At 45.2% G+C, this 22,243-nt stretch overlaps 1 protein-coding gene across 1 annotated transcript in view; it reads left to right on the top strand.

Moving 5' to 3' along the window:
* The window catches only part of LOC119373292 (uncharacterized), a 34,413-nt gene that overhangs the window by 4,300 nt on the left and 7,870 nt on the right, over positions 1 to 22,243 (top strand). The window contains exons 2-3 of the mRNA XM_037643317.1: positions 1,572 to 1,775; positions 20,212 to 20,413. Of these exons, the coding sequence (XP_037499245.1) occupies positions 1,572 to 1,775; positions 20,212 to 20,413 (406 nt within the window). The remainder of the gene's footprint in view (positions 1 to 1,571; positions 1,776 to 20,211; positions 20,414 to 22,243) is intronic.

Below are 22,243 nucleotides of genomic sequence, written 5' to 3'. Positions count from 1 at the left end.
AAACTATGATTTCTTTTTTTCAGACGGCCCCCGTGCTTTTGCACGTAATAAACCAACACTGATTTGATGGCTTTTTCGACTGCCCTGCTCGCCAAAGAGGCTAAGTTACCATGAACACATTTCGCAACAGAAACGACCATTTTTCAAGGAGCCTGCAAAAAACATAAAAAGTGAGCTGCAGGCGGTGCCTTATGTGCACAGCCTGTCGCATGGATATCTCCTATAGCACGGAGAGTGGCCATAGGATACGGCGTTCTCAGTTACTTTTCACCTCGAATGAGCTTAAGTGAACGTGTCGACCAGTGGAATATGGGCACAGAAAAGCATCCCACGCACTCTGTAGCTGCCAAACAGGACTTGTCTTCCCACATTCTGCTCTCAAAGCAGAGATGTTGCGAGTGCGAAAGCGGTAGATGCTTTAACCACAGTTTAGAGGAGCATCGGGTCCTGTGGACGATTTGCAGCGAAAGGCCGCTAAAATGTGCCTGTGCAGTTCAGCGTTAACCGGCCAATGTATTCTAATAGAATTCAGGATGCCCGAGAGCGAACTATATGGGGTCTGTTGCATAAAAAAGGGAAGTAAATGTTGTGCTAACACTGCTTCGAGAATGACACTGAGGACGTTACCCTGCCGCTGACAAAGCATTATTCAATTTTTGCGCATATTTGAGGTGCTTATCTGCAATCGATTATCATATTTTCTATTTCTCACATCAATCATGACAATATTTAGGCTATTCGTTTTTTTTTTCTTTTCATTCAGCAGAGGCACACTTACGTAGAAGCATACTTCATCCCCTTCTTGCGATAACTACTTCCTGATTCCGGAATTAAAAAAATCATATTTTCCTGCTGGAAGCGGCGTTTTGTTTGTATATTTATTCCCCCTTATATCACCGCTGGTGTCGCGCTTTACACGTATTAAACAAGCGCCGATGGGTTCTATCAAGAAGAAACGCTGTCAGATAACAATTGGTGGTGATTTACGTAGAAAAACCATGATATGTTTGTGAAGAACGCCGTAGTTGAGGGCTCCGGAAATTTAGACCATCTGGTGTTCTTTAACGCGCACTGACATCACGTAGTACACGGGCCCCTAGGACTTCGCCACCATCGAAGTGCGAACGCCGTTCTCAGGACCTAATCCGCGACTTTTGGGTCAGCAGCTGACCAGAGCAACCGCTATACCAGCTTGGCGGACGAAACGTTCTCAGTGATTTCTTATTGTTCAATTTATCAACTATGAATTCTAATAAACATGTGTTGTCTGTTCGACTTGGATGTGCTGCAGAAACTCCTTGATGTATGAAAAAGTTTTGACATGGTACACAAGTACAAAATCATTGGAGTAGAATATCATACGTAGCCAAGAGGCGAGTGCATATTGTTCGGAATGCGATTCGAAGAGCTACAAAAAACGACATCTCATGTTATGGTGAAAATAAATGGAGTGATGAATTGCTATTTCCCAGTAAGCAGTTGCAATGTCCATACGTTTTCCACCAATATCGTGTCCCGCACAAAGTCTTGCTGTTATACATATATTGTTCGATCGCTCCTTCCCTTTTTAGATGTCGCACGCCTTCAAAGCAAACTTCGTAAAAGGGAATGCTCTCAACCACTAATGGAGGAAGTGAGATTCTGCGGAAACTTGAGAATTTGGAGATATTTCTACAACCACACTTCCCACCAGTGCCAACAGTTCATGTGGGATAACTGTCTTAAAGATGGCGTCCATTTGACGCGAATCGCTTGCGCTAAGAAATGCAACCACCGTAAGTATACATGACGCTGCTTTATTCCACGTATTGCTAGGCATGCTTACTTCTACATTTTAATATGGTAGTGGGCTTCAGCAACAGAATCATATTGTCAGCACTCGATGCAGGCCACGCAGTAATGTTTGGGAAACTGCGCGATAGTTTAGACTGTCCTAATAACATAGCGCGCACGATGTAAGTAGTTGAGTTCGTTCTGGAGCTACCGCAAGTTCCAAGGATAACGCTGGGATTTTCGTCACTCATCTATAAAGACGACGCGATCCGCCAGCCATCAGTTTTTTGATGACGGGCCACTGTGATTGCTGGTACTGTCACACTTTCAGTGCTACTTTCTTTACCGAGCACAAATTCGCCCAATAAACAGTTCGATCCTTTTCGGCTTGAATTCTGTGTACTTCACCTTAACGACAACGTCCCATGTGACGGAGATGCTGGGTCGTTCATACTCCAGACACCCCCTGGAAGCCTTGAACCAAGTCCAAACTGTCAAGAAGAGACGCCAAATCTATTACCGGGAGGTCAAGCTGGCCGTCGGCAAAAAGAGCTACCGCCAGAAGGCGGGGCCTTAGCCCAGAGGCCAAAAGCCACTGCGACAAAGACAGCAGGCACGATGACGTCACAGTCTGCCGTCACAGTCATGCTACAGCAACCCAAGCAGCTGCCAACCTTCCCCCGATCATCACGCGAAGACGCAGAATGCTGGCTTGAAGCGTACGACCGGGTAGAAAGTTAAGTGGTCACTGGATGTTCCTGAGGCAGTGAAGCCCCAGCCGCAGACTGTGACGTACACTGCTGCAGTCCGTCGTCACGCTCTCCCTCCGCGTCCACGTCAAGACGCCGCACCGCCGATACTGCGTTACCGCACCGCCGATACCGCTGAGGCGATACCGCACCGCCGATACCGCCTCAATGTCGAGCATACATTGGCCTTACTAGACGCTGGTCTACCAGTCCATATCCGCAAAACTGAATGCAGCATACCATGGAGGAGCGGTTGATGTTCGCCGCTTTCCAGATGATCATGCGCCGATGACTACGACGATAAACGAACCATTCCGACAACGTTTGAACGCGCTGAAGGGCAGACGGATGCTTGAGAAGAACACGTAGCGGCGTGTACCAGACCTGGCAACTAAATGTGTGTTTTTTTAGTTTTTTTATAAATGTAATGTACCACATACAAGAGTGCTGCTTTTGACCCTCCCTGTGACGGCCGACAAGCCTACAGTATCACTCAATAAAAACCATGGAATAGAGACTTCGCCATCCGACGCCACGACCTAACCGTGACGCAAGACGACGAAGCATCGAGCTCGAAGAGCTTTGCGATATCCACAATGTCGCCGATTTTTTGAATCCGGAGCCGACTATTCTAACCCTGTAGGCCGTTCACCGCAACGCTAATGAAAGTAAACGCTACTTGGGAAGACTACCGCACCAGACAGCTGAAGGCCATCAATTGACACCGGCTGGAATCTGCACCGCAACAGTCGCGAATAATGAGAAGACTTCTTGCGAGCTTTATGATTCTATAGCATTGCTCGAGGGGTGTCATCCTTGGCATGTGCTTTCCACTCACACCCGGCGCGGTCGACAACTTGAGGAAAACGTCCCTTACACTGTCCGCTATCGGCGTAGCATTTGGGGTGGGGTGGGGGAAGTCTGGAGGTACAAACCGCTTCGAAAATTTTTCAAATTTACATGTGTGTATACACACTTAAACGTACAAACGTACGCACGAACATATTCGCAATTCCCATAGAATGTCACAGCACCAAGCGGATGTCACGAGGAGAGCTAGCAAGCAGACTACCAACCTCAGCCCCTCCATGGTTTGGCTGTGCTAGCCCGCTTTTCAACTCGTTGGTTGGAAAGAAACACTACGACTTTGCATGTTTCGTGAATCCCTGAACAAACCGGGCCGTCCATGACAAGATAAATTTGATTCTTTCTTGCCAGACGCAAAGTTCTTGTGAAAATACGTGGTGAAGCACCCTGGGAAAGTCGTGCTGCCAATTATGGTACACAGTGTACATATTTCAGCTCCGCGAAGTTTTCTGTGGCTCCGCAGGTTAGTGAAATGTTAGTGTCTGTCTTTTTGTGTCGAAACTCGCGCTATTTGGCTTGTATATAATATCCGTGGGTGTTCTTGTAATGCATGAAAGCCATACCATTGTACGCGTCCCGTCGCGTGAGCTTCCGATGTCCTCATCTATAACTGAACAGTGTCAGGGCCTTCGTAATAAATAGGAAATACACAAAACGAAAACGTCTCACACTTTGTCAGAAAGAGTTGTATGAGCATTGCGAACGACCATTCAGTCATTCGGAGCTGCGCTTGCTCCACGGCTATCGGGAACTACGACCCAGTACCGGCCGCGTTGCGGGCTTAATCTTGTCCTCAGCTGACACTTCAACGGTCTAGCTTAGGAGATTTATATTGAAAGAAATGCACGCATGTTTATACGTGCACCTGCATATGTATGCACACAAACTGCAAAAGTTTCAAAAATGTTTGACCCCGTTCCTCTCTGGCTCCGAATATTTATGCGAGATAGTTTCAGTACTCATTCACTTTATTCAATATTCTGGTTCAACAGCACGTCCCGCAGAAACCAATTTACAGCATGAAACATTCATAGTGCCATTGATATTTGTACTTAATGTACAGCCCTCACTTGTGACAGGTCCTTGTGACTGGTCAAGTTGTGCAGTCCTTTTGGCGTCCATTGCTCGCGGAACACGACAGTCCCAAAATTGGAGGCGGTCAGGCGGTACTTTCGGGCCTTCTTCCACTGTATACTCTTGCTCTGCTGCCGGCTGGTCTTTTCCAGGAGACGAGCATCTGGACTTGACAGGATGAATGTCTGTAAGATGAATGTAGAAAATGTACTGGCAAAGTACTTAGTGCAGCCTGGCTACCAGGCAGGCTATAACACTTGTAACAAAACATGTTGGATCTAAAATCACCCAAATGCCACCTGAAATTAAACAATGTTACGTAGCTCAAAATTTATTCGCAGCAATCATCCAAGGATGTTTGTCGATGTTAACATCAGTAAGACACCATATTGCTAGTCAAAATGGGTCACGTTTGAGGCCTGTACTGCAGTCAAATCCTCACGCTGTGCCATGTAGCAGCACCATCATGATCTGTTTATGTGGCATATGTCTGGATACATATGGTGCAAGTTTGAAAGAATTCTTTGTTTTTCTAGAGAAGTAAATACCCTCTCACCCAAGTTGGTCTGATGGCTGACTTTGAACCCTCAAAACAAAATGATGCCAAACATGTTCTGACATCAACCACCAAGTGGTACACATTCCAGTTAGGCACGAAGACACAAACATATCGTGAATTTTGTGAGGTCCTGAAGGGATGCTAATCACATTATTAAAAATATAGAAATTCTGCCAACAGCCAGATCACTGGCAAGCTTTGCTTATTCAACACAGAGTAAGATAATGGAAATAACTATTGGCACTCCCAGACAGATACTAAATTTTGTTACTCTTGTAGTACTTCCAAATGCCACTTCAATATTATTCTGTACTTACCTCAAATATTGCTTTTTCTTTATCCGGTAGTCTCATGGATGAAGCAGCAAACAGAGTTGTTGATGTGAACAGGTCTGGTTCAACAGGTGTTGAGTGATCAGCCTGTGTTGTCACACCCAACTAGATGTCTGGGCTTATGTACGTCACAAAATGGTGAGGCAGTATTGGCTTTTGGCAACACAGCAAGCTGCCCACACAAGTTTCCCCAAATGTCGACGTTGCAGGCGCTGCCCTCATGTTCCTCAGATGCCTTGCAAATGGAGATGGTGCATGTGTTGCGAACGCCTCTTCAAATTTCATAGCAGCCAGCTGTACTTCATCAGCACGTCTTGATCTTTTACGTGCTTCATACAGCCTTGAGCGAGTAGGGTGCTCAAGTCCACCAGGTCTCGGAGCCCTCCAGTCAACTTCGTCAACACCGCACTCCGAGATTTTGTCTCCTCGTGGACGTCTCCATTGTTGTGGTAATTCTGTGCAAGAAAGCTCAGGTGGTGCCTCATTATAACCGTTCTCCTTCAGCAGCAAAACCATCTTGAGTAGCCCCACAATGTGGTGGCAGGCACCGTTCTCCCTTGCTGCTCATTCACATGTGCAACCGTTGATGTTACCGTCACGACAGAAAGCAGCAGACACTTTGTACGCGGGGGCTGTCTTCTTCTGGCTTTTGTAGCAGAGTTCATGCACACAAATGAGCGTTGAGTCACTGAAAAAAAGAGGGTATTCATTATCGTGGTATATGCAGTAGCTGTTTCCGACGACACTTTCACATGTCACTGAAGAAATCACAGAGTGCAATGGTTGCAAACATAGGCATGAACATACTGGGGGGGGGGGGGTTGTTCTTAGTAACATTTATTATTTCACAAGCAGCACCTTAACGTTCATATATCACAGATGGACTGACGACAAAGATAACATTTCAAACAACTTGTGTGAATGGTACAGGAGGGAAATGCATGTGTTGGCTGCTTTTCGTGTAACTAGCGCACGGCTCATGTTGCGAAAGGGCAAACACCACTCCATAAGAGCGCTGGTTTTAGCACAGGAACGCTAAAAAATAACCACGAACGGCAGATCATGCGACCTCGGACTGAATTCTCAGCTGATCACTTTCACGACATACTTCGCAGGACTACTTCGATATACTTCGCAAGCGGTGACGGCCTGATGCGTTCGGCCGTCACCGCGGGCACCGTGCTAACATGCTACGGCCAGCAACGTTGCCGCTTACAGACGCCGAGGCATTCGATGCTGATCTCGCGAAAGAGAAATTATTGCCAAACGTGATCCCCTTAGCGTACCACCCCTGAGAATAGCGCAGCTCACCAGAGTCGTTGCTCGCAACGTGTGCCGAGCGGTCTCTTCGATGTCAGCAAGTGCTCGAACACCGCGCGCACTAACCATCGTATTAACATTTAGCGTCACTGCATACTTAGCTTGATATAAAATACTACCACGCGAGCGGCTGCTCAATAAGATACTTACCCATTTGTGTTCGAAGACGTTTCGATCGAAGCGGTCTGAACGTAGCTTTCCACCGCGAACTTGTGACTGCGCTCGTCGTTGCGCTTCGCTTACTTCCTTGACGCACGGTAGGCTTCAATTTTTTTCCACCGTAAGGGTCTCGGGAACAACTGCGAGACTTTTCGTCCACGACATCATCAGCAAAACAGTAAGCGAGATGCTATTACGAGGGCTCTACGGCGCTGCACATAAAGGTAAAGAATAATACTCGAATGCCATAGTCCGCCGCCAGTTCATTGGCGCAACTTGGTTAGGGCAAATGCAATGCCTAAGACGGCAGTCTAACACACAAGCGTGCATAGCTTACAAGTTGTTTTACCAAGTTTTACTTCATCATGAAACTCTGAAAATCAATTTGTTAATTCTGCCTTGCATAGATGCCCCAAGTTTCCTCAAACAGTCAGATATCCTGCTATGGCACTGCGCAGGTAGATGACAACATATTTTTTCAGCACATCCTACCAGAAGCAGCTGGCCAGACGTATGAATGGCCTAGTGGGCATTTGTATATTTCATGCACTTGCTATTAATATTGTTTCCTGTCTTGGAGTTGCTAACAATATAGGAGCAATAAGTCTCTCAATTGAAAAGGTCTAAACTGTCGATTTGTAGTGACGAAAACAAATACATACGATTTATTATGGCCTTGTCCAGAGTGCAGGAAGAATGCTTCCCTCTTTTACAGCAAGCTGTCTACCACTTCAGTCTCTTGAGCAGCTGTCTACGCTGGATACATGCATAACAGATACCACAAAAAGTTCCGTCAACTTGCGCACAGAGAGTCCTTACAGCACACAAGTCGTAATATTAGGCATGATGGTTTAACACAGGCGTATCATTATATACCAAAATTGTCCTCGAAAATAGGCCCAGGATGCATTAAGAACAAGTATTACAGTATTAATGGCTCAATGCAAATAATTGTAATGGCTCAAGCAAATAATTGTAATTTGCATTAGGTGTCGAATTTTTCTACAATTGTGTATTACAAAAGGGCGAGGTATACAGCTTGCCATACACGTAATTTGAACAAAAGAAAACTCCAGGAGTAGTCCCATCAAAATATTAAATAAAGATATGCGTGGTCAATTTGCAGAATGGATGACAATGAGCCCATTTATTGTGTGACATCATGAATGTGGAGATTTCAAAAAAGCTTAAGATTCAGTAAAAGAGCAAGAATGCCAGACTGGACAGAAAAGATTGAGCAGTGTGTCAGTTTTTCTGTCCCTCTGCTGTTCTTGCTTTCATTAAATTTTGGGCATGCTTTAACAGCATGCCCAATTTTCCTCTCTTTGAAACAACTATCCTTGCTGTACTAAAGTCCATTCATGTGCAGACCTGGGCCTGTCCACTAGAAGTGCCTGTTCAATTTAATGAGCCCTTGATCCACTCCCGTTCTTTTGTTCTTTAATAGCGAGGGCCTCGTGTCAGCAAACTTGGTGCCCTCAGGTAGCACATGACGGTTCATTGATCAGCTACCAGCTCGTAGAGTTCATGGGCTATGCGACACCAGCATGACTACGAATGCTGATGTGCTACTGCCGGAATTACACACACAGAAGTGCCAAGCGGGGTGGATGAGAGAACGACTATGTCGTAGCTAGAGTGGTGGAGTATGAGATGCAACACTTTGTTGTAGGTTCAGGCCCTGGCAGCAGAATGTTGTATTTTGTCTACTATAGTTCCTCTTTATGTCATACTTCCTACACTACTTTTAAAATCTACGAATAATCTCCCGTATACCTCCCTTGGCTTCATCAGGTTTTGTCGAACAAAAAAAAAAAAAAAAAACTGAGCCCCTTGATCTATTCCATTTTAACGCGACAGCGTTAAAGAGCTCGTATCGCAGAAATTGCGGCGTCGGCGTTGGGGCCGTTGGTTGTGAGCGAAAAATCATCATCTTGTCCGTGAGCGAAAAATGGAAAAAGCTGCAAATAAAATAAATAATAAAAATCTTGGGTCCGAGTGAGAATCGAACCCAGGCCGTCTGCGTGGCAAGCAGATGTTCTACCACACAGCCACGCCTCTGCTTGGAGCTGCACTGAAAGTAACTTTCACGCTTCCCAAAAATACGCGTCCTGTATACAGGTGTCACAATACGAGATGTAATATCGCAGTAATATTGCGTGGTACAAGCGTACATTGCCATCGGGCGTCACACCATGTCAATATCATAACGACTTCGTGGTTTAAAGAGAGCCACCCATTACAAAAGGCACACACATTACTGCGCGTATTCCCTTAGGACCACGTAGTGGGTGCATCGCAACTTCGAAAAAGTTTCTCGCGCATAATTGCTCCTGGTTTAAAGCGTGCTACCCATTACATAAGGCACACACCTTAGTGCGCGCATTCTGTTAAACACTCGTAGTGTTCGAACTGTACACTAGGAACAGAATATCGCTATCGCGTTCAACTCTTAAAGGCGAAGCTTAGGCGTCCCCCAATTTTTTTTATAATCATTTGTTCAATTTCTCAGTGCTGTAGCACGCCTTAGAACCAGTAACCTCACTGTGATCTGCAAACACATATACACATATCAGAAATTGGGTTCTCAAATTAATTAATTCATAAACTAAAGCAGCATTGTCACCAGTTTCACTAAATGCTAGATCTTAGTTGTGTATCCTGCAAATAAGAACCCCCTTTCGATTTCCTCTTTCTTAAGCAAAGCAGCAAGGAAAAGAACTATACAGTACAACACAATCAAGTAGTGTTTCAATGCACTAGCACAGCCTAAACCATTTAGAATTTGGGATAAGAAGCTTTTGCAATGGTTATATTCCCTGTTACAAGAATTTGTATTAGAACGTGTACGGCTCTTCAAAGAAAATATGAAATGGCATGTCAGATATCTGACCCAATTTTTATCACACAAACACAGCAACAAGCAGAGCATGTACTTGCTTAATCAGCTTAATGGAATCGACACTTATTATCAAGCACTCGTTAACTGCTTTTTAATCGCTGACTTAAGTGCAGTTGTTTATATAAGAAAGTTGTGGTGCATGACAATTTAGCGCATACCAAGTTTTGCTTGAAATGTCGTCCTTTCCTTGTCATATGTAGTCAAGAGACGCTGCGTGTCCCGCGCCGGGCGCGCCTAGTTTCGATATCCACCTTGAAATTTGAAGTTGAATATAAAAAAAATAAAAATGCGGCATGCCACAACTTGGCACGCACTATATCTTTTTAATACAAACTACTTCCTTCAATACATAAAAAGTGGATGAACGAGTTGTTAACCGCGTTAATGTAATTTTGCTTGCGGCAGAGTATTCCCGCCTCGACCTCATGCTCATGAGCGAAAATGACAGGAGCCTGACTGTCACACAACGTTTATGAGAAATATGTAATGTCCAAAAAGAAAACACACACTACATGCATGCTGTGCGACTTCCCGTTAGACAAATTTGCAGTTTGATGTGTGTACTTCCTGTTACTACCAGTATCCATAGCGTGATTCACACAAATGCTGTGCTTCCAATGGCCATCCAGCACACATCTAGGTGCTACGAGCCGCTACCTTGCGCAGCCAGATTATTATACTATCCATAAGTGCTATACTGTCCATAAGTGCTAAGTACTTGCAAAAACGACGCAGCACGGTAGACGGCGACGCAACCAGAGACATGCTCTGATCAGTATAGCGTGTGCATGACAGCATTATATCTTCCTACCTGCGTCCTCCCCCGTCTACATTTGCAAGTTAATTCATTATACCTATGAGAATTGAACTATAACTTCAATTGCATTTACATGACAGAAAGGGTGTGGAACGACCAGTATGTTTAAAAGCGGACCCACTTTTACGGCGACAAGGCAATGTGCAAGTCGCTCCAAGCGACGATCTCGTGCAACCAAGTTATAACGGCTCGACAACACAAGCCCAGCGTGGCAGGAGCACAGAATCCCGTAATGGAACGCGCATTCTTCAGCTTGTTTTCAGCTGCAATCAACGTACACGGCAACCGCTCCGTAGAAAAGTATAACGAAGAGCACAGAAAGCAGCGATACTAGCACAATGCATACTTTTATAGCAGGCCCTTTCTCTTGCGCAGCATCCCTGCTGTGGTAACTGGTTGCCCGCCCAGGCACTCTTACCTGCATAAAAGTTGTCATACACTAAGGTAACTCAGTAAAGCGATTTGGCAACATTCTCCAACTCACCGAGTGTTGCATCCGCTGCGGCGACTATCTCGTCAAACGGCCCGCGCTTGCGATCTTGTTCAGACAAAGCTGCGCGTCCGTTCGTTGGTGCCACGACGACACATCGCCACCGTCGATTTCATGTCAAACAGCGACCCGAACGTCTCGACACGCGATGTAAGTAGTACGTGTTCATTCAACAACGATAACCGCACGTAACATTCAAATACGGTAAAAATAGATGTGAGAAAAAACACTTCGTTCGCAGCGAGCACAGAGAGCTTTCCAATGTGCCTGAACCCGCTTGAACCAGCCTGAACGTCAAATGTTCTCTGACGTCTCTGCGCGTGCGCGTTCTCCGGTTTGAACTGATTGGCTCTCTCGCTCACCGGGCGATTTGAATCCTTGAACTGAGTTGCGGCAACTCTCTTTTCCTTCCGTCTACTGCACGTCCCTGTTCGCGCACTCTTGGAGGCCATGCCTTGTTCACCACTTCTTTCTCGGACGAGCGCCTATGCTGTACTGTACAATCGGGCGGCCGCAACGCGTTCAACTGCGTCTGATGGGTTCTTAATACTACTACTGCGCTTTTGCTGTTTAAAAATATACATCATCTGTACACGAGTGGTGCGTTTTAATTACTGCTAAAAGTAACAACTGCTGTCATTACGGCTGGCTAACTGTGCACATCCGTGCGTGTGCAAAACAAAAGCACGTGGAAAACCGGGGCCTTTTGACAGCAAGTGTTCACTGTACTACTTAATACCTCTTCGCAGGCACGTAGGCAAGCCCCCCCCCCCCCCCACCTCCCGAAAAAAAATCGTTTCTACGTGCCTGCCTCTTCGTATTGAGCAACGAACCAATGGCACCATCAATGCCTCGCCCTTAGTGTGATTCAGCTGCAGCTTCTTTCTTATTGATGTACTCTGTTATCCTTAATTGATATATTTTAAGTGGAGGTGTAAGCAAGTTACTATTTGAAATTGCCCGCTTAAACACTATTCAAAAGTACATCGCACGTCGTCGTAATAAAAGCTGGAGAAAATACTTATTTGTTGAAAGGCGACAGCTAATCAGCAAAATAGTAGTTTAAAAAATTTCGTTTCTGGGCAAGTTCGTTTATATTCGAAAAAAAAAGCCAACGTAATGCGTGTACTGAATAGTAACAGAAACAGCAATACTGCACTGAATACTGCTGTTTATGTCTTGAAAAGGCCGTTTTACTGTGTTCAGCGTGACCGTTGCCCCGCTTCGACATTGCGCTTTGCAGTATTCCATGAAATACGTTGTCCTTCTCAATGGAGAAAAGAAGGCGGAAAGGCCATACAGTCCTTGCAGTTATTTTAGTTTATTTTGTGAGTTACTGTGCTCGTTATAAGTGCGATCTATAAATACAAGACAAAATTTACAAGGTTCGATGCGTTTTTAGAGCATCATTGATCCCAGGACGGTTGAGTCGAAGAACCCGTGCATACATAAAAACTGTTCTCAGATGGGTAAATAAGACATTAGTGGTAGATAACGATGAGAACGACCGACACGCACACGACCGGCGAAACCACGGGGGTGTGGGGGAGCGCGGAGTGATTGCGCGCCTCCACACCGGCCGTGGTTTTACAATAAAGGATCGGCCGAGAAGAGCGAACTGCGACGAATCTTCACAAATGAAACGTGGAATAACAGAGAGCTGAGCTAGTTGGTAAGTATTCATTCTAAAAAGACAGGGCGTGCAAACACGGACACAAGAAAGAAGTCAGGACACCACAAACTGTTGTTAGTCGGCGTTTGTGGTGTCCTGACTTCTTTCTTGTGTCCGTGTTTGCACGCCCTGTCTTTTTAGAATGAAACGTGGAGTTTCAAAGGTAAGGGTGCGAGGAAGTTCTGTAGGTCCGGTGAACATATGGTTGGAGAAATGAAAGGGCGTACTTACGAAAACTGCGTGCATTATACTTGTTTGTGAACGTTTTGGCCGTGGCACAGCATTCGTCAGAGTCAAAACTTCGACTAGCGCACGCGCGTTTTTTTTTGTGTGTGTGTGTGCGTGTGTGTGTGTGTGTGTGTGTTGGATTGACCTACGGTATTAACATTTATGAGTCATCGCTTGCACTAAGTGAAATAAATGGGGCTTAATTAGCAGGGGTTAGTGGCGCGTGAACTAATTTAAGTAGCACGACAGCTCAATCGGCAGTGAATAACGCCTCTATGATGCTTCGATATAACTGCGTCAATGGCATTTTTATTGCAAACTACTCAACAGAAATACTGATGAAATATTTCCTCAATTGTAGTTAAAAGTAATTGCGTGAATGAAATTTTTATGGCTAAGTGCTCAAGAGAAATATTGTTTACGAATTACGTCCTCATACATTGGTATTTCGAAAGAAATGAGTCAATGGAATTTTTGTTGCAAAATGCTCAACAGAAATATTGCTTACGAATTATGTCCTCAATGGTATTTCGATTGAAATGAGTCAATGAAATATTTATTGCAAATTGCTCAACAGAAATATCGTTGAGGAAATATTCCCTCAATGGTATTTCGATTGAAACGAGTGAATGAAATATTTATTGCAAATTGCTCAACAGAAATATTATTGCGGAAATATTCCCTCAATGGTATTTCAATAGAAGTGAGTCAACTACATTTTTATGGCGAACTGCTCAACAGAAACGTTGTTGACGAAGTATTGAAGCAAGTCAATGAGTATTGCGGAATCATTGATAATCAATAAAGTCAATATTTCAATCATACTCCGTCAATGGAAAATCAACAGTCATTTCCATAAGGCTTGCTTGTTTTATTTGGTGCTCTGCATGGGAACCCATGAGAAGAGACAACCTTTTTCTTCCACTTGAGAAAGGTGGCCTCAGTCTAGTGCACTTGTTTTTGCGACACTTGGTGTCGAGACTTTTGTTATCTTAAGGACGTCTGTCACCCATTTGCTTTGGCGTTTCTTTGAAGCCGTCTGAGTTACCATCTTCCTTTTCTTTATGTCACGACAAGTGTTGCGAAAGAATCGCAGTTGTCGGGACTCTTAAAGGAAGTTGTTGATACTGTCAAGATTTTGAAAGCCAGATTTACATTTGAGTATTTATATAACATTGACAGAACAACGCTAACCGCTGCACTTGTGAATAACCTTTTCTCAGAACCTGTTTGCCGACTGCCATATTTGCCTTTCTCTGTTCATGATATAATATTCTGTATACGTAGATTGTTCATATGGCCAGCAGCGAAAATATTTTTCCTAAGCTGCACACATCCAGTCTACCAGTGAAGACATAGCTCAATGAAAAAGCGATATATGTGCCCTGGACTGTAAATTGTAGACTCTATAATCAACCTGAGGCGATAGCGCATTGTTTTATCCATTGTCATGGCGCATTTTTTTCTGAGACATTCTAAAGAGAACAATCAGAAAAGACCTTCTTATCACAGCTCGTGGTATTAGGTTCCTCGCTTTCAAAAAAAAGCCCCACCAATGATACACCGTATGATTTCTTTACGTAATTAGAACTTTATTCGCTATGGAAAAGTCGCATGACTGAAAGACACGCCAAGCCACCAAGATCGACGAGGTCTGTCTTCCGAGAAGAAGCTGCATAAGTGCGAAGTGTAGTTGAGACTTTCGAGCCCGTTCCGGAGTGGCTTGCACTTCTGGACGCATGTGTGGGTTTGCCTGACTTTTGAAACTGTCCAAGGCAGCGCGCTGAGGAGCGAGGGGTCGCAGTTTTAAATCCGCGGTCGAGCGCCTACTAATGCACACAACCACCCATATGTATATATATATATATATATATATATATATATATATATATATTATATATATATATATATATATATATATATATATATGGGTGGTTGTGTGCATTAGTAGGCGCTCGACCGCGGATTTAAAACTGCGACCCCCCCGCTATATATATACATATATATATATATATATATATATATATATATATATATATATATATATATATATATATATATATATATATATATATATATTGTAGCGAAGCGTTGCAAGCCTGTAATGGGTCGCCCTCTCGAGCGCTTACTAGTGGGTCGTCCTCTTCCGCTCTTCTCGGACGGCACGCTCCTCGCGCTCAGAGTCGGCACCCGCCTTGACTGTCGCAATCGTGTATCATCGCCGAGTGCCCGCTAATAAACGTCTTTATAATATATATATACATATATATACTGCACACGTCGGCAACCGCAAAAATCCGCCGAGAGTGTCCATATAATTACTATCGCAATACAAACAAACTTTATTGGCGCTTTTTGCAACATGGCGATAGCCCATGTAGATAGGCTTCCCCGTGCGCGATCTTCCCGCATTGTGCATATCAAAAGAAGTAGTACATTGTACTTACTGCGTGCTTCCCATCCTTTCTTTTCGTTGTTGCTCAGAGACACAGCGAGTGCTCCCCAACTAAAGGTGTAGGAGATTTCGTATCTGTTACTGGACCTTCCTACGCTCAAAGACGCTATCGTGGTGTATTTATTTATTTGTACTCTGCTACTTTTAAAGAGTCTTCGATTTCTAGTTTAAATTATTTATATTTTTAGGTGAATTGCCAATAAAATTGTTTTTTTTTTGTTTTTATTCTGCACGTTTTCCTCCAGTTCATGGAAAACTGAACAGTAATAACACAATCGGCAACCTCTCGACAGCTAGCGAAATTTAGTGGAATTTAGGTAATAAATTAACTGCGTCCATAAGCCACATGCTTCTCGCAATGACGTGAAACACAAATATAACCTGTTGATTGTACCGATGCGTTGAGGAAAGCTAAGCAAACGCCGTACAAACCAACGCTGCTTTTAGGCTCAGGTAGAAATTTCGACTAATTTTATATGCGGATCATTTATTAATGAACCAAAGGCAATTTGGCCGTATCTATCTATCTATCTATCTATCTATCTATCTATCTATCTATCTATCTATCTATCTATCTATCTATCTATCTATCTATCTATCTATCTATCTATCTATCTATCTATCTATCTATCTATCTATCTATCTATCTATCTATCTATCTATCTATCTATCTATCTATCTATCTATCTATCTATCTATCTATCTATCTATCTATCTATCTATCTATCTATCTAGCCGGCTACGTTTGGGCGCTCTCAGGGCCGTCTCCTTAGCTTGGTTTATACAAAAATTGGCATACGAGGACATCAGTGCATGACGAGTATGTTTCTCAGGTTAAGGCATGAATAACTTGATTGGCCTTTCGCGTACGTCATGAAACATTTTACACCAGTCACCCGTGGCTGATACCCGCTGAACACAGCATGCATTATACGGGTATGCGCCGCAGGCCATTCGCAGTTCATATAAACCCAGGCACAGTGAAGAACATACTTTGGAAATCTTGACGTGTTAGAGTTAGGGTGCCTGCGTTGTACAAAATTCTGTGCCGGCGTCGACAGCCTTGTGGATGAGAACAATCATGGCTCGAGCCGAGATAGAACCCAGGCGTTCTGCATGACAGTCCAGTATCCTACGACAGAGCCACGCCAGTCTTTCAAACTGCTTCAGAAAAAGACCCCATGCAACCGCCAAGTCAGTGTAATGTCAAATGTGGTTGCAGGGTTAGCTGTCGACTCCTACAACAATGTAATAAACATTGACTCCGCAAGCTGAACACAAGCGTCGCTCGAATACGTCGGTGACCGCTACTCATGATATGCACATCATGGGACCGTAGCATATACTTCGTTGCGGTAATGGTGTGATCGCTTTAACGCGAGTGCCGATACTATGTCGGACCATGAGCTACCCTTTACACGCCAGTGTATTCGACTTGTCTCGCAAGCCCACGTTATGCATACAACTCCCAAATTTACTCAAAGCCGCCGATTAAGATAGCTCACCACCAGTAGTGCCAAGCGTGAAGGAAGTGCGGAGCTGGGCTGCCTTCTTTGTTTCCCTTCAGTTTCTCTTTTTTTTATCTCTTTCGGTTTTTTTCTGTCTTTTTTTTCTCTCTCTTTATCTGTATTTTTTCCCTCTCTTTAATTCTTTCTCCTTATTGCTCTTTCTAATTTGCTTCCCATTTCACCCCTTTTAAACACGAAAGTGTTTTATGTCGGGGTCCACGAAGAATTCAGTGACGTATTGCCGTCACGGAAAGGACGTCGAAAACTATACACGATCAGATAGCAAAGAAAAAAGTTCCGTCAACGGGCATCGAAGCCACGACCGCTCGGTCCGCAACAACAGATGCCGGGCACGCTATCCACTGCGCCACGGTCACAGACTCCAGAGGCTTTACAAACGCGTCTTTTATATCTACCACTCTCCCGGTCGGCGGGGTGGTGTTGCCCTCTGGGAGCGGTAAAGTAATTCGTCATTACTGTGGCGTCGGCGATTAGCACCTGCAACGCGTTACACGTCCCTCCCATTCGGCGCATTTTCAATAGAAGTTCAATTTTGTCAATGCCTTAACACACCGCGAGGTGGCGACCTTAGCCAAGCGTAGTAAAAGCTTCGGCCTCGCTCATAACTCTGCACTCGCCCCAAGAAAAATCGCGGCCGGGCTACCGGGGCGGCACGACGCGCTTTGCGTTTCCCTCTAGTCTGGCCGTGGTGTTCGATCACATTTTAAGATGCCGCGGGATGGCGACCAAGTTCTGCGTCCAATATATGACGCTTTTCCGGCTATCACACCTGCTTCTTTGATTACGCTTTCACCGCTGACTATACTACAGCTACCACTAGGGTTTGTTTAAAGGGGTCATGAAGCACCCCTTGGGCTGATTGAAAAAACACATCCTGCGGAAAGCTGACACGGCTATGAACTGCTCTGCCAAATATTACAGTCGTGCGCGCCGCGTAATGGCCACAAGCGGAGCGCGAAGTTGCCGTTTCCCCAGGCACCCTCTTTTCAAACAGAGGCCGGTTCTCACTCTCGTCGGTGGGCGGGGCGTCTGTCCGCTGTACGTCGCAAAGACATAGCATGCTTATTGGCCGATAGCCGACGTAAATCGAGAGCGGCGTTCGGATCAGATGCACTTCTTGCCGCGGAATGCCGCCACTTGCCGGCGCCGCACTCGCGCAAGCGAATCACAGCGGGAGAGCGATCGCGTTTCATGACGCGCGCTGGCGTAACTTCTTTCCCCCATGCCATCCCTCCCTGTCTAGCTTCCAGTGCGCTCGTCGGCACGAGAAAAGAGAGAAAGCGCTGGGAGCGTGCGCCAAACCCCCGTAACTCCGCTGATTCTTGACGGATTCGAGAAATTTTTGCGGCAATCGATTCGGGAGGCAGTACACTCCGATACTGAGGCCATTAGATCATTACTTGGAAAAGTGGTTCATGACCCCTTTAATCATTAAGCAGGGACGTTAGTCGTCCGGATGGAGATGTACCACCAATCATCAAAGTGGGACATCCACGCTAAACGGTGCTATAGCTGCCAGACATCAATATACATTGTGCAAACTCTCTTATATCAATGTGCAGTAAATATTCAGTTACTTCTGTAAGGGCATGCTTTACTTTCGCGTTATTCCGGTTCCTATGACGCAGGGATCAACCATGTTTTTTTTCTCTATCTCTCTCCCTATTTCTCGCTTGCTTCCTCTTTCTTTCTATCTTTTTTTTCTCTTTCTCTCTCTTTCTTTGATGCTCTCTGTCACTCTTTCTTTCACTTTCTACATGTCTTTCTCACTATTTCTCTCTTGATAATTCTGTCTATGCTGTGCTTTACTGTCTCCCGTCGTCATTTTTCTCCTCGTCACCCTTACATCACGCATCCTCACCTTCACTTCACTTTCTCACTATCTTGTTTGTTTGTCGCCCTCACTTTCTCTCTCTCTCTCTCTGTCTTTCTTTCTCTCAATTTCTCTTTTTCTCATTCTCCCTATTCTATGCTTTACCCTCTTCCCTCCTCTTCACACTCACATCTCTCCCCATCCTCACTCCCCTTTCAAACCCACTTGTAATGCTATACTGTAGAAGGCTATGCTATTTGAAGTTTAAGGCGCGAATAAGACACGGACGAAGATAACACGGACGTGTTCCTTATCTTCGTCCGTGTCTTATTCGCGCCTTAAACTTCAAATACGTTAAACCAACAAGCCCAGTCTGCCATTCTTACAAGGCTACGCTATGCTCGGCTAGCGTGCCTGGATACTCGAGCGGTTACGATGGTCGCCTTTGGATTGTCGGCACGTAGGTTCAAATACCGCGTCGCCAACAAACTTTTTCTGAAGAATATTTGTGTCTACTTTTCTTCCTAGCTTTCTTTCTTTCGTTCTCTCTCTCTTGCTCCCTTTCACTCTCTCTCTCTGTACTCGTTCTCGCGTCCATCAGGTTATCTACCCGCGCAGGAGAAATCGCAGCACGTGTTCTGGGAGCGAAGTAGAACATGAAGAAGAGGACGACGATGAAGTAGAGGAGTAGAGGACGAAGAAGGCGCGTGCCGCGTCATGATGATGATCATTTCTGCTTCCTACAGACAAACTACGGCGAGCTTAAACGGCATTGCTGTTGAAATCGGGCATAAGCTACTACTCGCCGACTGCTTCGCACGAAATTGATTCCCACAATGCGTGGGATCTGCTGAATTTTTTTTTCAGATAGAACGCGCGTGACGGTACACTTTGTTGACCCAATGTGCTTACCTATGTTTGTCTTGCTTTTGGCTTTTTAACAGAGGAGATGTTTAAGGTCGAGGCTTGTAGAAAACCCAATCTATGGAACCGCACGCCGCAGTCTGAGGCGCGATTGAGGCGTGGTTGGAGGGACGCGCGCGCGTTTTGAAGTTAGTGAAGCTGCTTGAAGTTTTTTTAGCTGCTTTCTCACGCTATTATTGCTAACTGCTTGAAACCTAGAGATGTACGCTTGCACATGAAAAGAATAAAGATAGCAGTGCTGTTCTCATTTTCTCTTAGTGCCACTGTACCTGAACTAAGTTATCGCTAATTAAAGCCCTCCTGAACTGATCGTAACTGATTGATTCAGGTACAGCTTGAGTACCTAGTCCTGAAGTTGAAAAAATCAGCAGCGAGGGCCTGCCTTGAAATTCCTATTTGAGCCCCTTCTCCCACCCCTGGAATAGCCATTTTAGCTCGACAACAGTTAGTTCTTATGTACATAAATTTATTGGGTGCTCCTATGTGGGTCATTGCGTTTCGCAACGCTTCCGACAAAAAGTAGTGATGTTTTATATTGTTCCATCCAGGTGAACAACCAGGAATTTGCGCCGACCACCCCGCAGGTACTTGTGCAACATACGAACCAACTTCCAGCTATTACCCAAAGAAGAGTTTCTTCTACAATATCACGTCACGAAGATGTGAAGAATATCAAGTGTGCATGTCTCTGGGCTATATGCTGAAGCAAAACTCATTCGCTGCAAAAACACTGTGTATAATGCACTGCCGGTGAGTCATTTATGAATTTTTTTCTTCTTTCAAACAGTAATCGTGGGCATTCACCGAGAATTTGTGAACGTAGGTGTAACGCTATCGAAGGAAGTATTGTAATCATGTGAACCAGTATGTTTCCTACAGCTCTGAAGCGCGTGAGATCGTGGTGATTGCTGGGGCATTCGGAAGGCCATTCCTGTCACGGGTTTTGCGTAGCAAAAAATCATATTTTTGTTTAAGGGCGAAGCAATGTAGGCGATAGCAACAAATTGTAATGCTATACGAAGTAAGGCTAGCAGCTAACCCTCTTGCATCCGATTTCGCTTAACTCTACAAAACGCTGGTGTGAGGGAACACGGGCGCTCCAGGGAGAGAAGTGGTTTTCGTGCAGTCTGTCATATCGACGCGAAGCAGTGAGAGCACTGCACGTAGACGGGTACACGCGCCGCTTGCTGATGTCTGCCGAGATAGCGCGCTAGCCAGCACTCGCAACCGCGCCCTTATGATCAAACTTCACAGTTTCTGCTCAAGCGACGCAGCCCCCATCCCTCCCTGGCGTCCCTACGTGCTCCTTAGTGAAATCCAGGGTTTGACGAGATGCCGTTTGATCGGAAGGAGGCATTGTAGAAAAGGAATAAACGCCGACCACAATATTACAAACAAGACGTTTAGGCTCCCGCACGGGAGCCGAAACGTCTTGTTTGTTTTTAAAGTGTCTTTGTAGTGGTCGGCGTTTACTCCTTTAGTGCTGATTAGAAAAGACAGGCGGGACGTTTCCTCTCTGCTTGAGGACCAATCGACGACAGGCCCCGCACGCGGGTAGTAGTAGTAGTACAACTTTATTCATAAGGGTTGGGATAACGGGCCATGAGCTCGATGGGTGGGGCCCCAAGTCCAGGGCTCCACTGCCTGTAGATGCTGTTGCATGATCCCTCCATGTGACGGAGATGGTCTGCTAGTTTTTGCCCCTCCTGCAGGGCGGACTGGCTGAAGCAGTCTGCTCTGGTTCAGCGGCGTTCTTCGCCAGTGCTCGCGAGGTTCTACTCGCGGGGGAACATACGATGCGCGGAGTGGCGGTATCGGTTTGTACTTTATAAGGAAGATAACGGCGACGCCAACGCCAACAGCGATGAGAATAACCCGTCGAGAGTATCCATATAGCAAAAAAAGACAGCAGAAACATGATTGTGAAACCCGAGGCGGGATTACCGCGGTTGGATAACTTGGACGATGGCCTCGGTGATGTGGTTGAATGGGCTGATGGTCACGTTGGGAGGACTATAAGAATGTGTGATAAAACAGGAACGCCCAAACAGACGATGAACAGCGGGAATAGGTTGTTTTAGCAGCGTTTTCGTACAGCGGACCAGTATAACTGTATAATTAATCTCGCACTTAATACGATATTTATGCGCCTATTACAAGAACGACAGAGATGTCTATTGCTCGTATGATAGCGAAAACTGGCGTTACAGTGCTTGCGGTCGGTTCTCCGACGCGGATATCTCGAACAGTTCACGTATGACACCGTCGAACTTCACCACCACGTGACACAAAAAAATGCCACGAGATTGACTTTCAGTTGTTACCTGGCCATTGTGGAATCAGTGGCAATGATTCCGCAGATAAAGCTGGTCGCGCATCACATCAAGAAGAAAAGATTGTTACAATTGGTAGATTCTTGAACTGACCCGCGGCCTCACACTGACGGAGTGGAACGCGCCAAAGATAAGGCATACCAGACTGCAATAACTGAACGTTTCACCGCAACTCCGACCTCCATCCGGCCTTCGCCGAAGCAAAGTTTCGCTTCTCTATCGCACTTTGGTTGGGAGTTGCATTCAC

The sequence above is a fragment of the Rhipicephalus sanguineus genome, chromosome 11 (assembly GCF_013339695.2).
Source record: "Rhipicephalus sanguineus isolate Rsan-2018 chromosome 11, BIME_Rsan_1.4, whole genome shotgun sequence".
NCBI lineage: Eukaryota > Metazoa > Arthropoda > Arachnida > Ixodida > Ixodidae > Rhipicephalus > Rhipicephalus sanguineus.
This window is presented reverse-complemented; position numbering and strand designations above follow the sequence as displayed.